Source organism: Gossypium hirsutum, chromosome D09 (assembly GCF_007990345.1).
Source record: "Gossypium hirsutum isolate 1008001.06 chromosome D09, Gossypium_hirsutum_v2.1, whole genome shotgun sequence".
Classification (NCBI taxonomy): Eukaryota; Viridiplantae; Streptophyta; class Magnoliopsida; order Malvales; family Malvaceae; genus Gossypium; species Gossypium hirsutum.
In genome coordinates, this window is record NC_053445.1 from 43,546,922 (window position 1) to 43,567,903 (window position 20,982).

The 20,982-nt window shown below is 34.8% G+C and overlaps 3 protein-coding genes and 1 long non-coding RNA gene across 4 annotated transcripts; 2 read left to right on the plus strand and 2 right to left on the minus strand.

The window, feature by feature from the left end:
- Positions 1-3,529: 3,529 nt before the first annotated feature.
- LOC121220916 (uncharacterized) lies at positions 3,530-4,569 on the minus strand. The gene is made up of 2 exons (XR_005918186.1): positions 4,436-4,569; positions 3,530-3,875 (listed from the first exon to the last, which is right to left on the minus strand). It is a non-coding gene; the product is annotated as an uncharacterized lncRNA (long non-coding RNA).
- On the plus strand, positions 4,456-7,192 carry LOC107929716 (B3 domain-containing protein At2g36080). Its single transcript, XM_016861226.2, has 3 exons — positions 4,456-5,325; positions 5,429-5,628; positions 6,592-7,192. Exons 1-3 carry the CDS (start codon positions 4,734-4,736, stop codon positions 6,640-6,642), a joined length of 843 nt encoding a protein of 280 aa, XP_016716715.1. The 5' UTR covers positions 4,456-4,733; the 3' UTR covers positions 6,643-7,192.
- Positions 7,193-10,560: 3,368 nt separating this feature from the next.
- LOC107929707 (uncharacterized) lies at positions 10,561-13,297 on the minus strand. The gene is made up of 3 exons (XM_016861217.2): positions 12,800-13,297; positions 11,905-12,067; positions 10,561-11,067 (listed from the first exon to the last, which is right to left on the minus strand). The coding sequence occupies exons 1-3, from the start codon at positions 12,935-12,937 to the stop codon at positions 10,871-10,873; spliced, it is 498 nt and encodes a 165-aa protein (XP_016716706.1). The 5' UTR covers positions 12,938-13,297; the 3' UTR covers positions 10,561-10,870.
- A 4,617-nt stretch (positions 13,298-17,914) lies between these two features.
- LOC107929759 (protein trichome birefringence-like 8) lies at positions 17,915-20,308 on the plus strand. Its single transcript, XM_016861266.2, has 4 exons — positions 17,915-18,479; positions 18,618-19,007; positions 19,108-19,266; positions 19,569-20,308. The coding sequence occupies exons 1-4, from the start codon at positions 18,103-18,105 to the stop codon at positions 19,894-19,896; spliced, it is 1,254 nt and encodes a 417-aa protein (XP_016716755.1). The 5' UTR covers positions 17,915-18,102; the 3' UTR covers positions 19,897-20,308.
- The last annotated feature ends 674 nt before the right edge of the window (positions 20,309-20,982 follow it).

Below are 20,982 nucleotides of genomic sequence, written 5' to 3' on the forward strand. Positions count from 1 at the left end.
TAAATCATATTTTAGATATTAAAATATAATCACTATAAGTTCAAAAATATAATATATACTCAATATAGATATTACAGAAGTACATTCTATGATAAATTAAAGTTAAAAATTTACTCTATTTTTTCTTGTCTTAACTTGTATGGAGTTATAATTAAAATTTTTGTCAAATATTTGTTCGGCACGGGTTCAAATTGTGTTCCTCATCCCCGCCCCTAATTTTGTATAAAAAAACTTCACTTTATTGTATAACTAAATTATAATCTATGTCCATTTTTAAGATAGATGGAAACTAATCTTTTAAAGTTTGTGATTATCCTCTTCATCAATATCATTTTTAGTTATTTTAATTTCAAAACTGATTTCTCAAACCAAAAACTATAAACTATTGTCCTTTGAGTCTAAAATTAATTTTTAAAGCACTTTTACCTTTTAAAATTTATGTATTTAGTATTGTTTATGGGTGTGAAAGACAGTTTTGACCTTAAAAACGCTTTAAAAAAACAATGGTCAAGAAAGCCATATAAAAGTGAAGAAACCCATGGGAGGGTTATTGTATGAAAACAATCAGGTTCACCGACCAAATGATACGTTGATGAGTAGGTTATGAGACTTTTTCAACAAAATTGGACTCAAATGGTTGTTTGGCTAAGATGAAGGGATTGAGTTAGGTTTGGTTAAAAGCTGCAAGGGAAGGGGAAACGTGACAAAATGTTGAAACCTCAGACACATAAAGCCTGCCTGGAAGGGCCAATGTCAAATGGAATAAGTCTTTTGGAAACCAGGGCATAGGTCCCCCAAGGACCATGCCCTGTCCTATAACATATAATATATTATTTTACCTTCCACCCTCAACTCAACTCAACCACCGAATATCTGGTCCCAAACACCCTCATTTTCACTTCACTCCGTTGGAATCCTAGACCAGTCATGCCACGTCTCATTTTCTTTTTTTTACCCTAACCCACTTTGCAATCTACCCCAGCAAGCAGCAGGCACTACGGTTGGACCGAAACTGATCCAGGTCAAGGTCATGACTCATGTGATACGCTGCTGTGCTGGGGCTTATATAAATATTATATACACGCCTTTTGATGAATGTGAAATTGATTTCATCAACCATTAATTTCCAAAATAAATAAATAGAAAGAGGAGACGTGGCTTGTTCTACATACTTGGTTTTTTATTTTATTGTCTCTCTGTTTTTTGATATATTTTGGCTGTAAATGAGATGTTTCCCTTCCTTTTTCAATCTTTTCCTTGGACAGTTAGACATAGGCAATTTGGCAATGCCTCGGGAAATTGTTATTTATTTTTTGTTTCTTTTTTCGAGAAAATCTATTCGATAACCTAAATGATGAATTATTTGCCATTTACTATTTTAGAGATTTCCCCATGTTCCAAGTTAAACTGCACTTCATGGGTTCACTGCTTACACCTTCCACACGATACCTATAAACATTACAAGCAGGACTGTCTTTATAGAAGTAAATAATGGATAACTTACAGGCATGCGTAAGCAATCCAACCACAAAGCCTGCCCCAATTACACCGTCTAGCCAATGGGAAACCCAACATGTTATTTATAATTTTGTTTTATTCACAAATCTCCATGTGTGGATACAATTTGAAGATTTTAAGTCCAAACAAAAACAAAATAAATAAATCAAGTTTTCCTGCAAATGTTCACCCTGTCTAAACCCTCCCAGTCCAACTTATCGGCTTCGTCCATAAGTGTTCATTTCAACCATATTTTAATGCCCCTCCCTTTTTTCATCTCACAATTTCTCCTCTTTGAGATTCAAATATGGTTCAATTTTTTTTTTTAATTTTTGAGAAGTTGAAATGATCGGAGTGAAAAATAAACGTATAGGTTTCGAACTTTATCAAAATAGTATTTAACAAAAAATTTAATTACTATTCTAAGTCAAGATAAAAGTTCGAAAAGATTTCAACGTTATTTTGTGCATTGAGATAGACTTTTAATCACACTTTATCTATGAAGTGTGATGCTCGTTAAAATGTGGTTGTAAAATTTGACTTTTTCTCATTTTTCATTATATATATATTTCTCATTTTAATTAAATTATTTGATAAATATAAGTTGTACAAATTAATAAATGAAAAGCAAAAATATAATAAAAATCTATCAATCTTAAATATAAGTTGTTGATGTTAGGTTTATATAGAGTCCCTCTTACCTTTGAAGTATTGAAACTTTATATATAAAGCAAGGTTAGACCAAAAGAATTACGTTTGTACCATTTTTATTTTTTATTCTATAATTTGCTCTATCTGAGAATCCAAACCAAACTGTTCCTCCACCCCCCACAAATTGACTAGCTTTAATTTTCCTTAGAAAGAATAATGACTAGCTCTTATTTTAAGGGATGCTGTGTTATGGTATCCAACTATCGTTATCAATAAATCTTTAAGTCTTTTAAGTTTCAAAAAGTATTTAAATTTTATTTCTATAAATAAACGACATTATATTATACGGTAAGCAAATAGATAGTGTTTTCTGTTTTAATTGTTTGGAGTCACTATTGCATCACTCTTGCAGGTTTCAAGTACTTAAAATTATCATGCCAAAGAAGACTCAGATTAAAAAGAAAATTAATGTTTAAAAATACTGAAATCAAATATATTTTAGCAGATAATTTGAAATGTAAAAAGACATTTAGGGAAAATTATAAATTAAAGTAAAAAATTAGTACTGTATAACTGAAGGTATGATGTAAATTGTGTTGTCTTATGTCCTATTACCCTTGCCATTCACATGTATGATGTATATGATATGATTAAAAAGCCTCTGATTAGCTACTTGGAGAAAATAGAGGTCTTACTCTTTAGAGAAGAAGAAGGAAAAAAAAAACTCTATACTAATAATTCAAGGCAGAAAGAGGGGGTTGGAGTTTTGCGAGGAAGATGTCGATGGACAGGTCTTGTTAAAGCGGGTGTTGGTTCCGCAGCATGTGCCAGATTCCTTCAAAAACAAAACCTGGTTTGAATTATTTTTATGAAAAAATCTAGGAACACACATCCTGTCCTTGCCCAAACAACATATTATTTGCACAAAGTTTGAGGCTTTGGTTTACAAACTTCATTGAAAATTGAGGCAAAAGCTGGGGCTCACATATAATAATCTAAAACCCTATCTGATGATTGCATTAAGTAGAGAGTGAATAGTTATATAAGATGACATAAACATATGGTGGATGTATTAGGATGAGAGCATAGCATAGCATAACAAAACAACATGTATTTAAGTTATAACAACCAGTCCAGTCCTTTTTGGGGATGGAAAAGGGTGTCTGAATCTACCTGGAAATTTGAGGTGGGTTTTGTCTCAAGCTCACAAAAAAAGACAGTCAATGCTGAATCTTAAATATTATACTTCTCCTCAATTTAAAGTTTTAGGAAGGAAGGGCAATTGTTTTATCACAGCCAACAGAATGAATTAAAGAGTGAAAGAAACCCATGATGGGAGGAAAAGGAAACGGGAGTAGAGGAATGGAAACACGACTGAGACTGAGAGATTGTCCTTAATCCTTTTCAGTACTTTATTTTATTTTATGTTTTAAAACAAAAACAAAACTTGCTTTCACTGACTTTTACTAAAATATTCAGTGACTGAATATAAACCTAACAAGCATGGCCTTCTCTGTCAGGTTTACACTTTACAATGAAGTATGAGATTTTGCACTGTTTGAAATGATACAATATCCCCTTTCTTATATATATATATATTACAGGCAACGCAAAAACATCAAACATCCTCTCCTGATTTACCAAACCTCTACTCCTCCACCTGCTGCCGTAGGATGCCGCCCATATTGCGTCACCACTGCCCCTGCCCTTCTGATTTGCTTGCCACCCTAATAACATGATCCCACAAATTTTATTATTATTATTCAGCCTGTAATTAGAATCTCTCTTTTTGTTTTCTAAAGATTTCATCCCCATACATGTTCTGTCTAATTCAGCAATTCTTATCAGTATATAAAGTGTGTATGTCCCTGTCATAGGCTCGGACATATGTGTGTTTCAGAAAACTGCTCCAAATAAACGATTTTTATTTTCCATTCAATAAATTATTTTAATTCTGAATCTAAATAGCATATTCTAGAGTGAGATTACTTCATTGCTTATATGGAATGATGAATAAAAGTGAAGTAAAATCTGACTGACACGCCCTATTTGTTTGGTTGATCTCTTTTTCCATATCCAAAAAATAACATATCATTCAAGACCTGAACTAGTAATTAATGGCAAGTAGTAAGAGTTGAAAAAAAAACTTGAAAGAAAATGTCAAGTTACAAAAAAACTTGAAAGAAAATGTCAAGTTACGCATAAATAATGAATTAATGATTGAAAATTCCTCACGCAAAACCTTAAAAGGTAGTCATGTACTTCTGAAGTTACAATTTCCCCTTACCTCAAAAAAGAAGTCCCTTTTTTCTTAAAGAAAAAAAATCTCAATGTTTGTTATATCTCTGAATGTCTTGTCTTTTTAGCTGCATCAAATAGTTTCCACATCAAACCCCATACTCATTACGACTCTTTCTGCCCACTCCTCCATCCCCTTTCTTTCCTCTCCCAAAACCACCACCAACTCAAACAAGAAGAAAAGATAATCAGACTATGTTCTTTCATTAGCAGCCTTTCATTCAATTCCCTCTTGAAAACTCCTCCTTGCACCTCCTTCTCCGCTAAAACTCCTCCTCCAACCATCCATGTTCTTCTCTTCAAACCACCCTTCCCTCAGCTTCAATTTCAACCAACATGAAGACCACTCTGAGTCTGAGATAAACCCTAACCAAATCCATCCAGACCATGGAATGGAACCCATGTTTGAAAAACCCTTAACCCCCAGTGATGTTGGCAAGCTCAACAGGCTTGTTATTCCCAAACAACACGCCGAGAAATACTTCCCGCTCGCCGCTGACTCCGTCGACAAAGGCTTGTTGCTCAGTTTCGAAGACGAGTCCGGCAAGTTTTGGCGTTTCCGTTACTCGTATTGGAACAGCAGCCAAAGCTACGTGTTGACAAAAGGGTGGAGCAAATACGTCAAAGAGAAGCAACTTGATGCTGGTGACATTATTTTATTCCTGCGACACCGTTCAGATGGTGATAGGTTCTTTATAGGGTGCAGGAGGCGCGGTGCACCGTCAGCACCAGCTGATGCCGGCAACACCCTCATGGGAAATAGTACATCCTGTGGAGGCGGTGGCGATACTAGGGGACTTTATCATGGACATCCTTATCTTGGGCACATTCAAGGCTATGCTGCTAATCTGCCATACCGCCCTGGCTGCCTTCATGCAGGTACACACACACATAGAGAGAGAGAGAAAATCTGAAATTTAGCAACAAAATTAGGAGGAAATAATTGTGTGAATAGCATTTTTATATATTTTTGCATTTCTAGGAAGTATTGTTGAAAATGAAGGTATAGCAGCCGGGAACCCAAGAAGGCTGGTGCGGCTGTTTGGGGTGAACCTAGAGTGCCAGCTCGATGGGTCGGAGCCATCCACGCCTGAAAATAGCTCGTCGGTGTCGGTGTCAAGCCAGCAGGGCCCAACCACCCACCAGTTTTATAACTCTCAGTCATACACTTCAAACTACATGGTAAGCCATGCATCCTCATTATCATCATAAACTTATAAAGTTAATTAATTAAGGAATAAATATACTGCAATTAGGCTGCGATTGCCATTTAATTAGTAAGTTGTGCTTACCACTTGGCACGTGGCCTAACTGCATTTACAGTATGATTACGTTGTACCATGGTTTCCTTTAATTCTACAAATTTATTTTAGGGACCAGTATCCACAGATATATGAAAATATCAATTAAATATTTGAAGTTGTTATTTTAGGGGGAAAAATATATTTAATCTGCTACTTTAATTAAAAATTAAATACATATAAAAAAACAATATTTTAAGTAGCAAGCTAAAGATAAAGATGTGGCCGAATAGTTTGGTCGGTTTATACTATTTTAGTTTGGAAAGCAAGAAATTGAATAATACAGTTAGTAGCAAAATTTGGTTAGATATTAACCATAGAATTTAATTCAAAAAATAGAAAAAAAAGTAGAATAATATGTACAAGTTTTAAAATTCCAAGTAGCAATGATGGAATTGGAAGTGAATAGAGTCCACATAAGGCAGATTGTTAGTTAAATTCCAAGTCAAACTGTGTTTTGGTTGGAATGGATGGTGACGCCCTCCAAATAATTGATTGGCCGAAATGCCATTGATTCGATTTTAAACCTTCACCACTTGATAATCGAGAAATTATGTTTTGATCATTAAGGTCAGATCTTGCAAATTAAGAAAAGAATCGATTTTGGATAAACTGAGTGGATTTTGTGGTCATCCCTAAAATTGGTCAGTAAGGCTGGTCATAATAGTTAGGCACATATTCTAAAGAACAGTGACTTTTGCAAAAGAAAAATACAACTGGTCCATTAAAGCATTGGTGTGATTACAATGAAATCTCCTATATATGATTTCTTAATTTGGGCATAAAAAGAGAACATGTTTGGTGTGATTATAATTATTAGATTTTGGTGGTTTGATTGTAACAGGATATTACCTTCTCCCGAGATATGAACCAGATGAGAAATCATCAAGAATAAGATCTGAAGATGTGACATCCTGGATTTTATTTTTAATTCAACCTCCCCGGAAAGGTCAAACAAATTCTTCTTCTTCTTCTTCTTCTTCTTCTTATTAGCGCTTCTAGTAGTAACTTTATATTTTTCTTAAAGTAGAAAAAAAATCCATTGAATTAGGCAGCTTTCCAAGGCACAACATAGAGGAGATGGGAGATGGTCAGGCAAAGGTGGTGATGTAAGAAAATTGCCACAAGGGGAAAACTGGGTATTTGAGGGACTGTTGATTTTTCAATGGGAGAGAGAGATATTGATAATCATAATAATGGAAGGGTATGGTGATGGTGGTGGGTGGTGGTTCTTAAATAGATGGGCTACCAGCCTCTCTCCCTCTTTATGACTTTTTTCTGTAGTGTATCTAATTATGTAAGAAAGTCCCCAGGGGAGGGGAGGGGAGCCAAGCCCAAGCAAGTTTTATGCTCTCTACTATGTAATTTGCAGAAATCAGAATCTGAAAAGCTCTTTAGAAATACAATGGCATGTTTCATCCCACAAAGGATGAAGTCATCCTGAATTCCCGAGGATGGTGATTGCTGATTCTATTATTCATAAGGAAATCCCCGATAACTTAATTCTAACCAAAAAGAAAACCAACATAAATATAAGATAAACAAAGTGGTGCCTGACTAGATAATGCAAAGATTTGAACAAGTTGCAGGGAACTTTGAATTTCCCTATGGGAAGAGGTTTACTATTAACGAAATTTCAACTTCACAAGTCACAGACTATTTCAATGTACTGCAATAAACCTGCCTGAAGATTTGAAATAATAACATGAATGTAATAGTAATATACAAACTATGCTGGAATTTATATTACAAAAATTATCAATATATGAAAATATATAATATCATGACGTAAGAAAATACTATAAACATAATACATATACACAAATTGAGGCTTGCCAATTACCATATCGTTCCTGTTACTTGGCAAGTGTTCTAACAAATCGGTGCCACAAACAGCCGAGGGAGAAAAGGCCACTACAGCCGAGAAAGGGCCATGGAAGGCCAGCAAACAAAAGGGTTAATCCATTTTTTTGGGCCTGAACTTTTTTATTTTTGTCAAATTTAATTTTGATCTTGACAATTATTTTCACATTAGAGCCTGAATTAAGTAATTGCTCCTACATTGGAACTTGAATTTTCTTGTCCAACTTTTTTCGAGGAAATATCAATGACTAACTTGGATAAAAAAAAGTTTAAATCTCAATGTGAGAATAATTGTCAAGTCCAACGAATAAATTGACAAAAAGAATTCAGACTTTAATGTAGGAACTATTGTCAAGTTTAAGAATTAATTTGGACAAAAAAATTTAAGTCCCAATATAGGTACACTTGCCAAGTTTAAACCCTAAATAATGGATTAACCCCAAACAAAAACAGACAGGGAAAAAAACCAAAAACAAGCTTTGTTACTCGGACTCGGGTATGAATGTTGAATATGGGTATATCTCGTCTTTTTCAATGTATTTGGAGGATCCCGGAGTTCATATCCCATATCCATATGTTGGACATGAGTGTTGGACACGTCAGTTCAAGAAAAATGAAAAATCCGAGAAACACAGGAAACAAGAGAGGGAAACAAGGAAAAGAAGACAAAAAATCCAAAAGCGTCAGACTCTGTAACTGCTTCATCTCAAACAGGCATACCCTGCTTCTCATGAAAAAGAACACCATGAATTAATAAGCTACATTCTCATAACTCTAGCCAATAGCATGCAATCAAATACCCTGTCCGACAGGGATCGCACTTTATGGACCTTGAACTCCATGCGATCAGATTACTAAGTTTCTTTTCTACCGTTCGTCAAACATTAAAATTTTCAGCCACTGATCATTTTTGAGAACCTGGATCCACCAGCTGGATCAGATATAAGGTTATTAAGAAAAGTTTTTTAGCTATCCAGTAAACTTCACAAGCCCAAGCACCTATGCTTTAGGCAGCTCATATACTTACCCATTGAATCAAACATTTAACGGATGTTCTTAATCAAGCCATCGTACAGGCAGCTCAAAGCAAGCTGATAGAAAATTTTAGTTTTAAATTGAGTAAAAACATTAAGCCCCAACAGTTTAGTGAAACCACTAATAGTCAACTGAGTTGGACATGGGGGCATCCCAGTGATAAAAATCGATATGTGACCCTTGAATGAATGGCTTAGATTAAGCATCCACAGCAGGAGTTGAACAAAGATTTTCATGACCGAAGTGCTAAAATGAAGCTTGGACCACACATCATTGGGTATGGACTAATGGCTACAGGAATGTAGCTAGAATGCACATGTTTGAAAGACATTCCAGGTTAACTAAGAGATGCCAATAGAGGCAGGTGGATTTGGTGACTAGATAGTGACTAATCAGATCAAGTGTCAATTAATCATCAGGGCCCATAAGGATTTGGACAATAGAGTTACCCATCGATCTCCACTGGAAATGGCCTCCAAAGTTTTAGTGGCTCTGCAAGTGGGAGGATCACCAGGTATTTGTTATCACTGGCCAAGGGGTGGTGGCTAATCAAGAGGTCCAGCAAGAAAAAAAATTCAATCATGCATGACTAAGTACTGTATAAATATAGTAAGAACATGAGAATCTTTGTCCCACTTAGTTTTTCCTCTTATCATAACTTTTGCTTTTGGAGCTAAGTCAACCTTTTCAACTCTCTCAATATCTGCAACAGAAAAACGAGTTAATTTTTTCATACTTAAAGCCCCTGAGGAACAAAACCAAATCAAATAGTGTTGAAAGCAACATTGACCAGCATCAAGATATCAAGAGACGACTAGATTTTGTAATAATTGCAAGCTTGAAATTTTAAAAACTTCAAAGGAAAAACAAATCTAAGTTGGAAATTACATGTCTTTGGAGTTATTAGAACCATCAAAAGGATACCTTTAAAAAAAAGGATTTGTCTAGCACCAAATGTCCACGATCTGCAAAGCAAACTTAAACTTGAAGCCAATAAAATGCCATCCCTAAATCCCCGAGGAAACAGATAACTTTCTAGGAGAATCTCATGAAAGCTTGCAGCTGAAGACTTAAAATAAAAAAATCATGTGGCTGGAAGGTTTAAAAGCAAAACAAATCACTAGGTGATAATTGGTGTACAATAGCCCAACCAACAGTATCACTTGACAGAGTACCAGATTTCTCGCACAAGGTACTAAGAACAACTGGTACCTCACGATAATGTTACATCCTATTGTTAGTGCAAGCTTAACTGGAATTTCAACTCTGCACCAAACTCTAATTCTGGAGCCCCACTTCCATTCAGCCGTTTATATTGTGCAAGTCATTTTCAACCTCTCTCCAATCTGTACTCTATGCAGTGTACTTCAAAAATTTGCTATTGCAAATTTGACAAATATTGTTTTCCACAAGCAAGACTTTCCAGAAAAAAACTAAAAGAAGAGTTCAAGTACCTGTTTAAATCTTAAACTGATTGTACACAGAAAATTTCAGCCCAAAATAGATTCCTAAGAATCCTCGAGAGGCCAGAAAAGATCCTCACTTTGGAGAAGCAAAACCTAAATCACCCACATTCCAACAAAAAGACAAGTTTTTTTTTTTTTTTTTTGCTACATGCTGCTTTTCACTATAGTAATATACAAACCTTTTCTCAGGGATGTACGCCAAATGATGCATTTTCTTAGGCTTCCTTTCTTTAATGCTTTAGCTATTTTGAATAAATGCTAAAACCAGAAGGGAAAAAGCAGAATGAAAAAGAAAAAAAGAGCAAAAGCAGCAATCAAATTTTACTTCAATTAATACGACTTAAGACTACAACAACCTTTTCTTTCACAGTCAATCATGTTTTTGGTTTCTTTAGTGTAAGAGCAGCATATTCAAGATTGGTTTTTAATGTAAAAGTGCTAATCGGGTATTATATGCAAACTGCCTCCATTAAGCATTAAGGTTCTTTTACATTTCTCCAAGCTCAAGCACGTTGAATACTAAACTACAACAAAAACATGAAATGACAAGAAGGAAAGAGCATCACCATTGTCAATGGAGATTCCCATTATATTTGTAGTTTCTAAAGGTCACTTTCTCAATACAGGAAAATTCTCAGGACATGTATCATTCTTGTGATTTCATGCTAACCCAGCTCCACCAAATCTCTAAACTTGTATCTACAATAGGCATGCTGAAGAAGTACTCACATGCATCTCCGATTATGCACTTATCAGCCATCAAGCTGAATTTTTATCAGTATTTCCTTCTTGCTGTGCTTTAGAAGAATCTTCCTTTTTCTCCATGACCTGCTGGATACCTTCTTGATATCCTTCTATGAAACTCTTAAGAGCATCTCTATATGCAGAAGCCCTTGTCATGTATAACCTCTGTAAAGCAGGCCTCAAAGTCTCCATCCCTCCTCTTGCAGCAACCGCTATTAAATCATTTCCATAGACAACATCAAAACAATGTAAAATTCAACAAGATAAACTATAATACCAGGAAAATAAGAGAGCAAAGAGTGAGAGGAGAGAAATTTGGCCTCAAAAATTGTAGTTGAAAAAGAGAAGCAGTACCAACAAGGTAAATGATGACAGAATAAGTAGAAAATTATCATCAGTTAAAGATTTTCTTTCAAAAATCAATTAAATAAATATATATTAAGATGTTCAGAAAATAGAATGTTTGCAGATGGCACATCATGCTATCATTCTTCAGAGTGAGCACTTTTATTTACCAAAATGAAGAAAAAAAGGCACCTAGGTAGCAAGATAACAGTATGATCGTCACGATAATGACTCTAGACAATGAAACCCAGATAACTAAGACTGCTAGGAGATAAACAGTAATTTAATATTTTCCTTAACAACTGAACCTTGGCCTGGTGAAGAAGGGATTCACCAAAAATATGCCAATGGAAGTGTAAAATATAAGACTTGAACACAGGTGCCAACAACATAATAAAACAAAATGCAGTCACGGATGACTCTAAGCACCAAGGGGAAAAAGAAATCAAAGAATCAATTCCATGCTACCTCCAGACAAGTTCTACTAAAAAAGGAAGTTGAAATGAAAACCTAACTGAACTCAAGCATTATGGGACTTTGTTCCTTGACCTCCATAAGATGTCTCAAGCACGAACCAGACAGTTTATTGCACATATAATATGCCGCATATTATGCAAGTCATGCTATACACTTCTTGATTCACTACAGACAACTTATACATCAGAACAGTTCAAGAGAAGAGACCACAAAGTAAAGTTCCTCACCAATATCCTCCAAGGCCGAAGGTTCTGTCTCTGTACTCCTACTCTTATCTCCATTGGATTTATCTTCAGTACCATCATCCTTCTTATAATCGTTTGGTCTAAGATCAGGACCAATATCCCTTACCCAGCTTGCAGCATAAAGCCTAGAGGCCTCCTTCAAGACCTAAAGAACGATGACAGGTTTTTATTACTTATATACTAAAAATAAATGCCTCTTATTCCCTAATACATAGGCAAATAATAGGTTCTTGAGCATCATTTGACATTCAAGTGGTTAAGTTAACCATCAAGTAAGCAGAACAGTACATAAAAGTCATTTGATCATTTCAATATCCCAATGATCTAATTTCCACCCTGATCACCAGCTATAGCATCTGTGAGATTTCAAATTTTCATTATGCTTCTTTAAAATTTGTCAAATGGAACAAAAGCAAAAAATATATTATAAAAAGGAAGTGGCAAAATCATCATATTTGAGAAGAAATTGCTAATAGTTCAAACGTAAAGTATTTCCAAATATACGTTCTTGATTTAAAGTAAAAACCATGCACTTCTTCTTCTTCTTTTTTTCCAAAAAAAGGCTTCAGAATTCAAAAATGTTTTTGCTTACAGCAATAGCAACGATGCAGAAAAAAAAAAGGGGTTAATTTACAAACCAAGCTCACTATTTTACTATGATGGAGAAATGATAGAGCCATGCTCTTTAAACTGGCAGGAATATCTAAACGACAATCCAGTAATAATATAGCTTCTCCATCACATAAACCATCAAAAAATACAATTATATAAAGGAAGGGGGGAAACCCAGAATCTAACAGCATTCATCATTAAAACCCAGAAATCGATAAGCAAACAGAACTCTTACTGCGGAAGAGAAAGTGGAAAAGAAAAGTACCAAGAAGCGCTCGTGCCAAGTCAATTTGCGGCGCTTTTTGATGTGGGGAGGATCAGGCAATGAAGAAGGGAAAGCTATTTCTTTGAGATCGTATCGGACGTAGTCATACAGCTTCCTGCACACTACTTTTACCTTCATTTTAGGTTGATATAAGAGATAACCAATTTGATTAAGCTAATGAAATCTTTGTTCTTCCACGGTCTAACTATTTAGGGGAAGCAGGCTATTAACAGGGTTCGGCGGTACTGAGGCCTGAGGGCTTTTGATTTATTTGATTTTCTTTTTTTTTAACCCCTTTTCAAGGTTTTCAGGTGCTAACTTGGATTTGGGAAGGTAAGCTGTTTGGTGTTGAGGGTACATGGGAGTACTATGTTGGTGCTAGCCATTTACGTGATAATGAATCGAGATTAAACCAAATAACTAATGTTTTTTTTCTGTGTGTGATTAACGATTTTTTTTTGTTGGTGGGTTTCCTACATAGATAATAAAAAAATTAATAACAAAAATGGGTACGTTGGTATGATTTTTATAATAAATTTAGGTGCAGTGTGTTAGGCGGCATCAATTCCAAAAATAATTTATGTCACTAAATCATTTTAGGTGAAAGTTTTTTTTAAGTGGTGCTATCACATTGTCAGGCAACATTAAAAAGATATAAATTTCTTTTAAATGCTGAATAAATACAATAGGAATACAAAGAAATTTATTATTTAAACACATTGGCGACACTAATTCAAATTATATCTTTTTTGTATTCCTATGATATTTGTTCAATATTTAAAGGAAATCCGTATTTTTTATGTTGCTTGAAGTATGGCAGCGCCACTTAAAAAAATATTTTCTTCATTTGAAATTGGATGATGATGGATTGCTATTAAAATTAGTGTCACCGACACATTCACGATACTTAAATTTACAATTAAAAAAAACATATCATGTACCTAAATAATTTACAACATCTCCCATTTTTATAATTTATTATTATTATTCATATAATTTGTTTGGTTTTCTAATTTGTTTATATTCTTTTGCTAAAAATTTTAAAAATATGTTGACGCTTAATATGCAAATATTATGAAAATATAATTAAACATTTTCATCTATTACTAAAATTTTGTACATAAAACTAAACAATGTTTTTGTTGAATTTTTCCTTAATTTGTAGTTGTTAAGGATTTGAAAACGAAGACCTCCTTATCATCCTCTTCAAGATAAATAATTCTACCATTTGGTAGGCATGCTTCTACTGCTATTGTTAGGAGTATTGTTTCTTGTCATGATATAGTTCAGTTACATTTTAGTTTATGCAGTAAGCAAAATTCACCACTGCAGTATAAAAGAAATTTCAATGATCGAATTAGAGATTTGTAAGTCTAGAACCTGCACAATAGACTTATCGGGTGAAAGACTGTTGGATATGGGAGAAAGTTGAAATACATGGTATATTGTGAGATATTAATTGAGGATATTGAATCGTAAAGATATGAAAAGTAAAGGATCAAATAATCGATATTCAAAAGTTGAGAGGTTAAATTAGAAAGTGGAAAAGTTAAAATACTAAAGTTACAATTATACCAAAAGTGAGAAAAGACTCAAACGTAAATATCAAAGATTCTTAGGGGCAAAATGATCATATTTCAAGTGAGGATATTTTGGCAAAATGATCGAAATGCACTTAGGCATATGTATTGAATTTGAGACATTAGATTTACTTGAAGAAGATGAAATTAATATGGGTCATTGGATTAATGATAATTGTATGTATTATATTTATTAAATCGTGAAATTTTGGCAACATATTAACCATTGGATCTTGATGAAAAGCCAGACGAAATTAAGATAGTTAATTAAAATTATTAAATTGGATGTTATCATTATTATTATCAATGGTTTTCATTGTAATGCGATTTTTTAACATTTTAGCAAATACATAATTATACTTTTTTGAAAATTAAATCCGATGTGTTAAAGTTTTCGTAAATTTCACTTGTTAATTGAAAATTTTTTCGATTTCCCAATAAAAAGTTTCATGGTGAATTTCAAGTGTTAACCTCATATATAAGATGTAATGGAATAACTCACCAAGTTTGTTATCCACATACCCTTGAACAAATTGGTTGTGCTGAGTGCAAACATTGCCATATTACTGAAACCGATCGAGCTTTGTTACATCATGCATATGCCCCTACTCGTTTTTGGTGAAATGCCTTTATCATCAATCGTCTCTCTAAATCCCAATTACAGAATAGGTCTCCCTTTGAGATTTTGTTTACTACCAAGCTTGATTATCACTCTCTTTGTGTTTTTGTTTGTTTATACTATCTTTTGCTCCGTCTGCATGTGTTTTTATGGGTCATAGGACTTATAAAGGATGTAAATGTTATGATCTTACTTGCAATAAATTTTATGTTTCTCGCCATGTCTTATTTGATGAGTTTGTTTTCCCGTTTGAGGCACAAGGTGATGATGGTGACTGCCTCCACCTTTGCTTATAAACCTACCATCTCCGCCGCTACCAGAAACACCTGTTGTATTACCATCTTAACCGACTTCTTCCTTTACTTGTTCACTTATTACTGCTTCGACCACCCTCACACCTACTTCATCTTCTATTGACAAGTTGGGTACAGTGACTTCCCATGACATTGATCTTGTTTTGGAAAGGTCTTCTTCAACCAGTCTTACTCAATCTCCTACAATACCTTCAACATCGCTAATGCGTACACCTCTTATTGTCGACTCTCTCATAACTCACTTGCAATCTCGACCTTCCGTGCGAAACCTTGGCAAACTTCATTACTTTCTCAACCTTGAGACTACTTGGAAATAAAATGGTCTTATGCTCCATCAGTCTAAATATATTAAAGAACTTGTGCTTTGGTCTAGCATGTGTTCTTGCAGTGATATCTCTACTCCGTCTTCTCCTGCCAATAAATTGATAGTGGCTGATAGTGAAAAGTTTCATGATGACAGCTTTTTCCGCAGTGTTGTTGGCGGGCTACAAATATCTGACATTTACACATCCCAATATTTCCTATGCCGTTAATAAAGTTAGTCACTCGCTCACTGTGCATCGTTGGTCGGCTATGGATCGTATTTTATGCTACTTAAAGACTACCTCCTATCATGGTTTATTCTTCTCCTTTAATGGTCGGTACACACACACCATGGTTTTTGTGATTTGAATTTAGCGGGCAATTTTGATGATCAGAAATGTAAGAGTAGATGTGGGATTTATCGTGGCTAGAGTCTTGTGTCTTGGTCTGCCAAGGAGCAGCATTCAATGTCACGTTCTTCTATTGAGGCTGAATATTGGGCACTGGTTATTACTCCTACTACTTCTGAGTTGATATGGATTTATAATTTGCTTCAAAAGATAAATCTGTTTATATCCACTCTCCCTTTTCCCTGGTGCGACAACATTAATGCTACATATCTCACAACTAATCATGTGCTTCGTGACCTTATTCACTCTAAATGTCTTTTAAGTGTTGTACATTTCTTTTCGTGATCAAGCTACTAAATTTTGACAGAGTCGTAAGGCCAATTTTAGATTTAATGTAACAAGTTAAACATTTTTTTCACCCCGATTCATCTTGCCGGGGGTAATGAAGGATAATGTTCTTAGATATATATTTCTTAGGTTTTAGGCATACTTCAAATCCACCAAAACCAAATCTATTTCTCCTTGCAATTCAAATAATCACTTAGGATACATTTCACGTGCTAAGTTGCCTATAACAAATTTTCATGGTTTTCAAATGAAAAATTGTTGACAAACATGATAATCTACACGGCGAAACACACTGACACTCAAGAAAAAAATCCTCAACGCTGGTTTTGTAATGAAATAACTCATACCATTTTTATTTAATTCCACAATTTAAATAATTTGAAATGAGTCCTAACACTAATCAATAAGGGACAAAAACTTTCAAACTAAAATATATACATTATATTTCAAATTTAGTAAAAATACAGGGACGAGAAGATCGTATTTTAACCTAATCTTTTATGTATTTGTTGTTGAAAGGTCAACAAAGGTAGGAAGCAACTTGTTAAAAAGGTTGAGCAAGTTGCACCGAATGTTGAAAAGTTGAATGGGATAATTGCAATTTTGGTCCCTAATTTTTTAGGCCATTTGCAAGTTAGTCCCTGAACTTCAACTATAAATAGGCCTTTTCATTTTTCATTTCAACCATCCCAACCAATCTTTCTCTCTTAGTTTTCTCTCTTCTCCCATTTGAGAATTCTTAAGGAATTCTATTTGTTTGTAATATTTTGGAGATAGTAAAGTTATCATCTGGTGTTAGTGCCCGAGGACGTAGGTATAATTTACCGAACCTCGTTAAAACTCTTGTGTTCTTTCTTGTCCTATTTTTCTTTCAATATTTGAGGGTATAATAGTAGTATTTAATTGTGCTATTAAATTACTATAGAAGGGATATTCTGACTAAGGAAAGACTTGGTATTTAAGAGATCCATGTGATCCACCTCTCTTCCCTGGGAATTGAACTTTGTGTGATTTTTTAGTACAATAATTTACACGCTTCCGACCCTATTAGAACAACATTTGTTGGGTTTTATTTTATTTTATTCAATTATACTTGACAGGATGGTTGTGTTGGGTTATAATCGAAGCTTTCAACAGTTAAAAACAAAGAGACCTATTGTGACAGCTTGGCAAGGTACTAAGTTCTTAGGATTTCCCATTAGGAAATAAGTAATTTTTTAAACAATGCACACATTGTAGGTTTTTTTTTAAGGAGTAAATAAATAGAAATTTTGATCTTACAAACTAAAATAAATATATCAAGAATAATAATTGTTTAAAATAAATTTTACCAAAACATCAAGGATTAATCACTAAATATATTGAGAAATTAAGAAAACAATATATAACTTTTATTAAATATTTCATGATTCATTTTAAGGATACAAATACTAGTTTTTAAGTATTAGATTAAAAGAATATATAAGCTAAGTTCCCAAAAGTATGTATAGGTTGATTTAGAAAAGAAGAATAAGGTTACTTGCAAGTAAATGTGAAACCTTATTCGTTTCTTATATATAAAAAAGCTTTTGACTTGGCGAAATTGAGTTAATTCAGATGTCGTGAATATTTATGTCTTAAAAACGTTTGATTAGGAAATGAACCAATAAAGTCATGCAGTAGAACCAATGAGAAAAACAAAGATCGACGTATCTGCGTCGGCCAAGTTTTTTGCAACAGAAAAGATCTCCTAGAAATTCACTCTAAAAGTAAAACTCGATTGTGCATCATCTTCTTCGATCCTCTTCTTATGGATCAACGCACGACCCAAACAAGATACAATGCTTCCTTCGTCCCTGTAATAAATAAAAGAGAACGTTGCTATATTCTCTCTTTTGTCTTCATCATATTCATCTCCATTATCATTGTTTTCAACCTGGGAGACTCGCCTCTTCTTTTCCGTTTCGGTTATTTCTTCCCTGCTGCTCATCAACTTATATCAAACCAACAAAGACGACCCTGCGATTATTCCTACGGTAGATGGGTTCGAGACGAGAATTATCCGATTCAGTTGTACAATGAGAGCTGCATGTTTCTTGATCGTGGTTTTCAGTGTCGTCGGAATGGACGAGAAGACGTAGAGTTTCTCAAGTGGAGATGGCAACCCCATGGCTGTGATCTTCCTAGGTAAATTCTTTAGGTTGATTATTTAAGCTGGATTTATGTTACACTTGCTAGTTTAATTGCATAGTTGCGCAGTGAAATAATGAACTCCAAAGTGATATACGGCTCCCCCTTTTTTTGCTTTCGAATGGACCACCTCAGATTCAATGCAAGCGCCTTTTTGGAAAGGAGTCGAAACGGACGAATAGTATTTGCAGGTGATTCAATGGGTAGAAACCAGTGGGAGTCTCTGATATGCATGCTAGCACAGGCGGTTACCAACCAGTCATCAATCTTCGAAGAAAATGGAAGCCCCATAACCAAACACAAGGGGTTTCTTTCCATGAAGTTCGGAGATTACAACCTCACCATTGAACATTACAGGGCACCGTTCCTTGTTATCATCAATCGCCCACCCAAAGATTCAGCAGCTCAAGTCCAAGTAACCATCAGTGTCGACAAGTTGCACAAGTATTCCGAGCGATGGACGGGGGCCCATGTTCTAGTCTTCAATACAGGGCATTGGTGGAACAAGGAGAAAACTGTTAGGATGTATGGGTTATTGCTAATGCTATCTCTTTAATTCTCTCCATGCCTTGCTTCCATTTCAAACGGCATAAAGGAATAATGACGAAGATGTCTCGCTTTTCAGGGGATGCTATTTTCAGGAAGGAGGGAAAGTGAACATGACCATGGATGTGATGGAGGGGTTTCGAAGGTCTCTGCACACGTTGAAGCTATGGATAACCAAGAATTTAAACCCCGAACGGAGCCATGTTTTTCTTCAAAGCTATTCACCAGTTCATTATACGTAAGTGTATATGTTTATTGTGGTTGTAAATGTAACATATGTTATTACGCTCGACAAGTATCAACAATCAAGTGGCAAAATCGGACTGCATGGCCATCAATTTTTTCCTAAACCAGAATGCTCTACCTAAACAATGCTCTAAATGACCGCCTTTGGTGGACAAATATATAGAATATACTCGATATGCCGAGAGATTACTTTCCCTACTGATTGAGCAATCAGTATGTTCAGTCTCTCTCTTGGAAAACAACAGCTTCTGTTGCAGCAATGATTGATGAGTGTTTTATTTATGAAAATTGCAGGAATGGCGCATGGAATGATGGTGGCTTGTGTGATGCAGAAATTGAACCAGAAAAGAACGAAAAAAAGCTTAAAGCAGAGCCTTGGAATAATCGATACATTGCTGATGTAATTAATCAAATGACATATGGCAACAGGAAGGTCCGGTTGTTAAACATTACATACCTGACAGAGTTCAGGAAAGATGGTCACCCGTCGAGGCACCGAGAGCCAGGGACTCCTGCTGATGCTCCACAGGACTGCAGCCATTGGTGCCTACCTGGTATACCTGACACATGGAATGAAATTCTGTATGCTCACCTACTATCAATGGAATTTAGAACCAAGTAAATTGCCAATTGGGAAATACCAAAACAAGAAACAAAAATGATATTGAAACCATCTATTACCCTATATGGGGAGTAAATGTTTCGATTTTGAAGGTTGTACAGGATCTCCTCAGCCAGAGCATAGCTAGGAGGGCAAATAGGGGCCTTGGCTCTGTTAGTCAAGTGGGATAACATCAGTTTTAGTCTCTCCCAACTATCAAGAATTCAATTTAGACCCATTTAAACAAAATTTATACCTTTAGCCTCAAATTTTAAAATTTTTTATTTTGGCCCTCAATACTGATTTCCAAGATTTGGCTCTTCCATCAAGCTACAGCTATTCAAACAACTTTAGAATTTATTATCACATCAATCAAACCACTAGTTCAGTGACAAACTTACATGGGTTTCGAGTTCATGAGATTCAGGGTTCGACACAGAACCCTTTCCCCTTTCACATTGTAATGTAAATGTTCACTTGTATTAAAAAAATGAATTCACTATCATTGGTTTACATTTCCTTTACATTTTCAAGCAACATCGAGAGATCTAATCTCTTCTTATCATTTCTAATAATGGATGTTGAAGCATATCTTTAAAGAAACAAATCCAGATACATGGTTTTCAGTAATGGATGTTGAAGCATATCTTTAAGGAAACAAATCGTGGATTAATGCTTTGGCACAAAAGGGAAGCAAATTTCAATCACCGTTTTCCTTGAAACTTCACTTTCAGTGAACTTTGTATGTATCAATAATATTATGATGTATCGAACCTCTTAATTTTATTATAGTCCAATGTTTAATTTTGAATTTTTTTAAAAAAATTCTTAAGAATAAATATGTAAATTCCCACAAACAACAATTTTTTATAACAATTAAGTTTTACAAAATGTTGTGGATGATTATGGTAGTGATTCACTTATAGGTAGTGCGAATAACCACTAAAATAATGGTGGTTCACACTATACGTGGTTATACGTGGTTCAGAAAGCTACTAAAGTTATGATTTGTAAAGGTGTTTGAGTAGGTTATAGGCTATATATCTTGGTCCTATGTCTCGTACTTAATGGGTCCCTCTTGTCCTGGTGTTTAAAGAGAAGTTGACT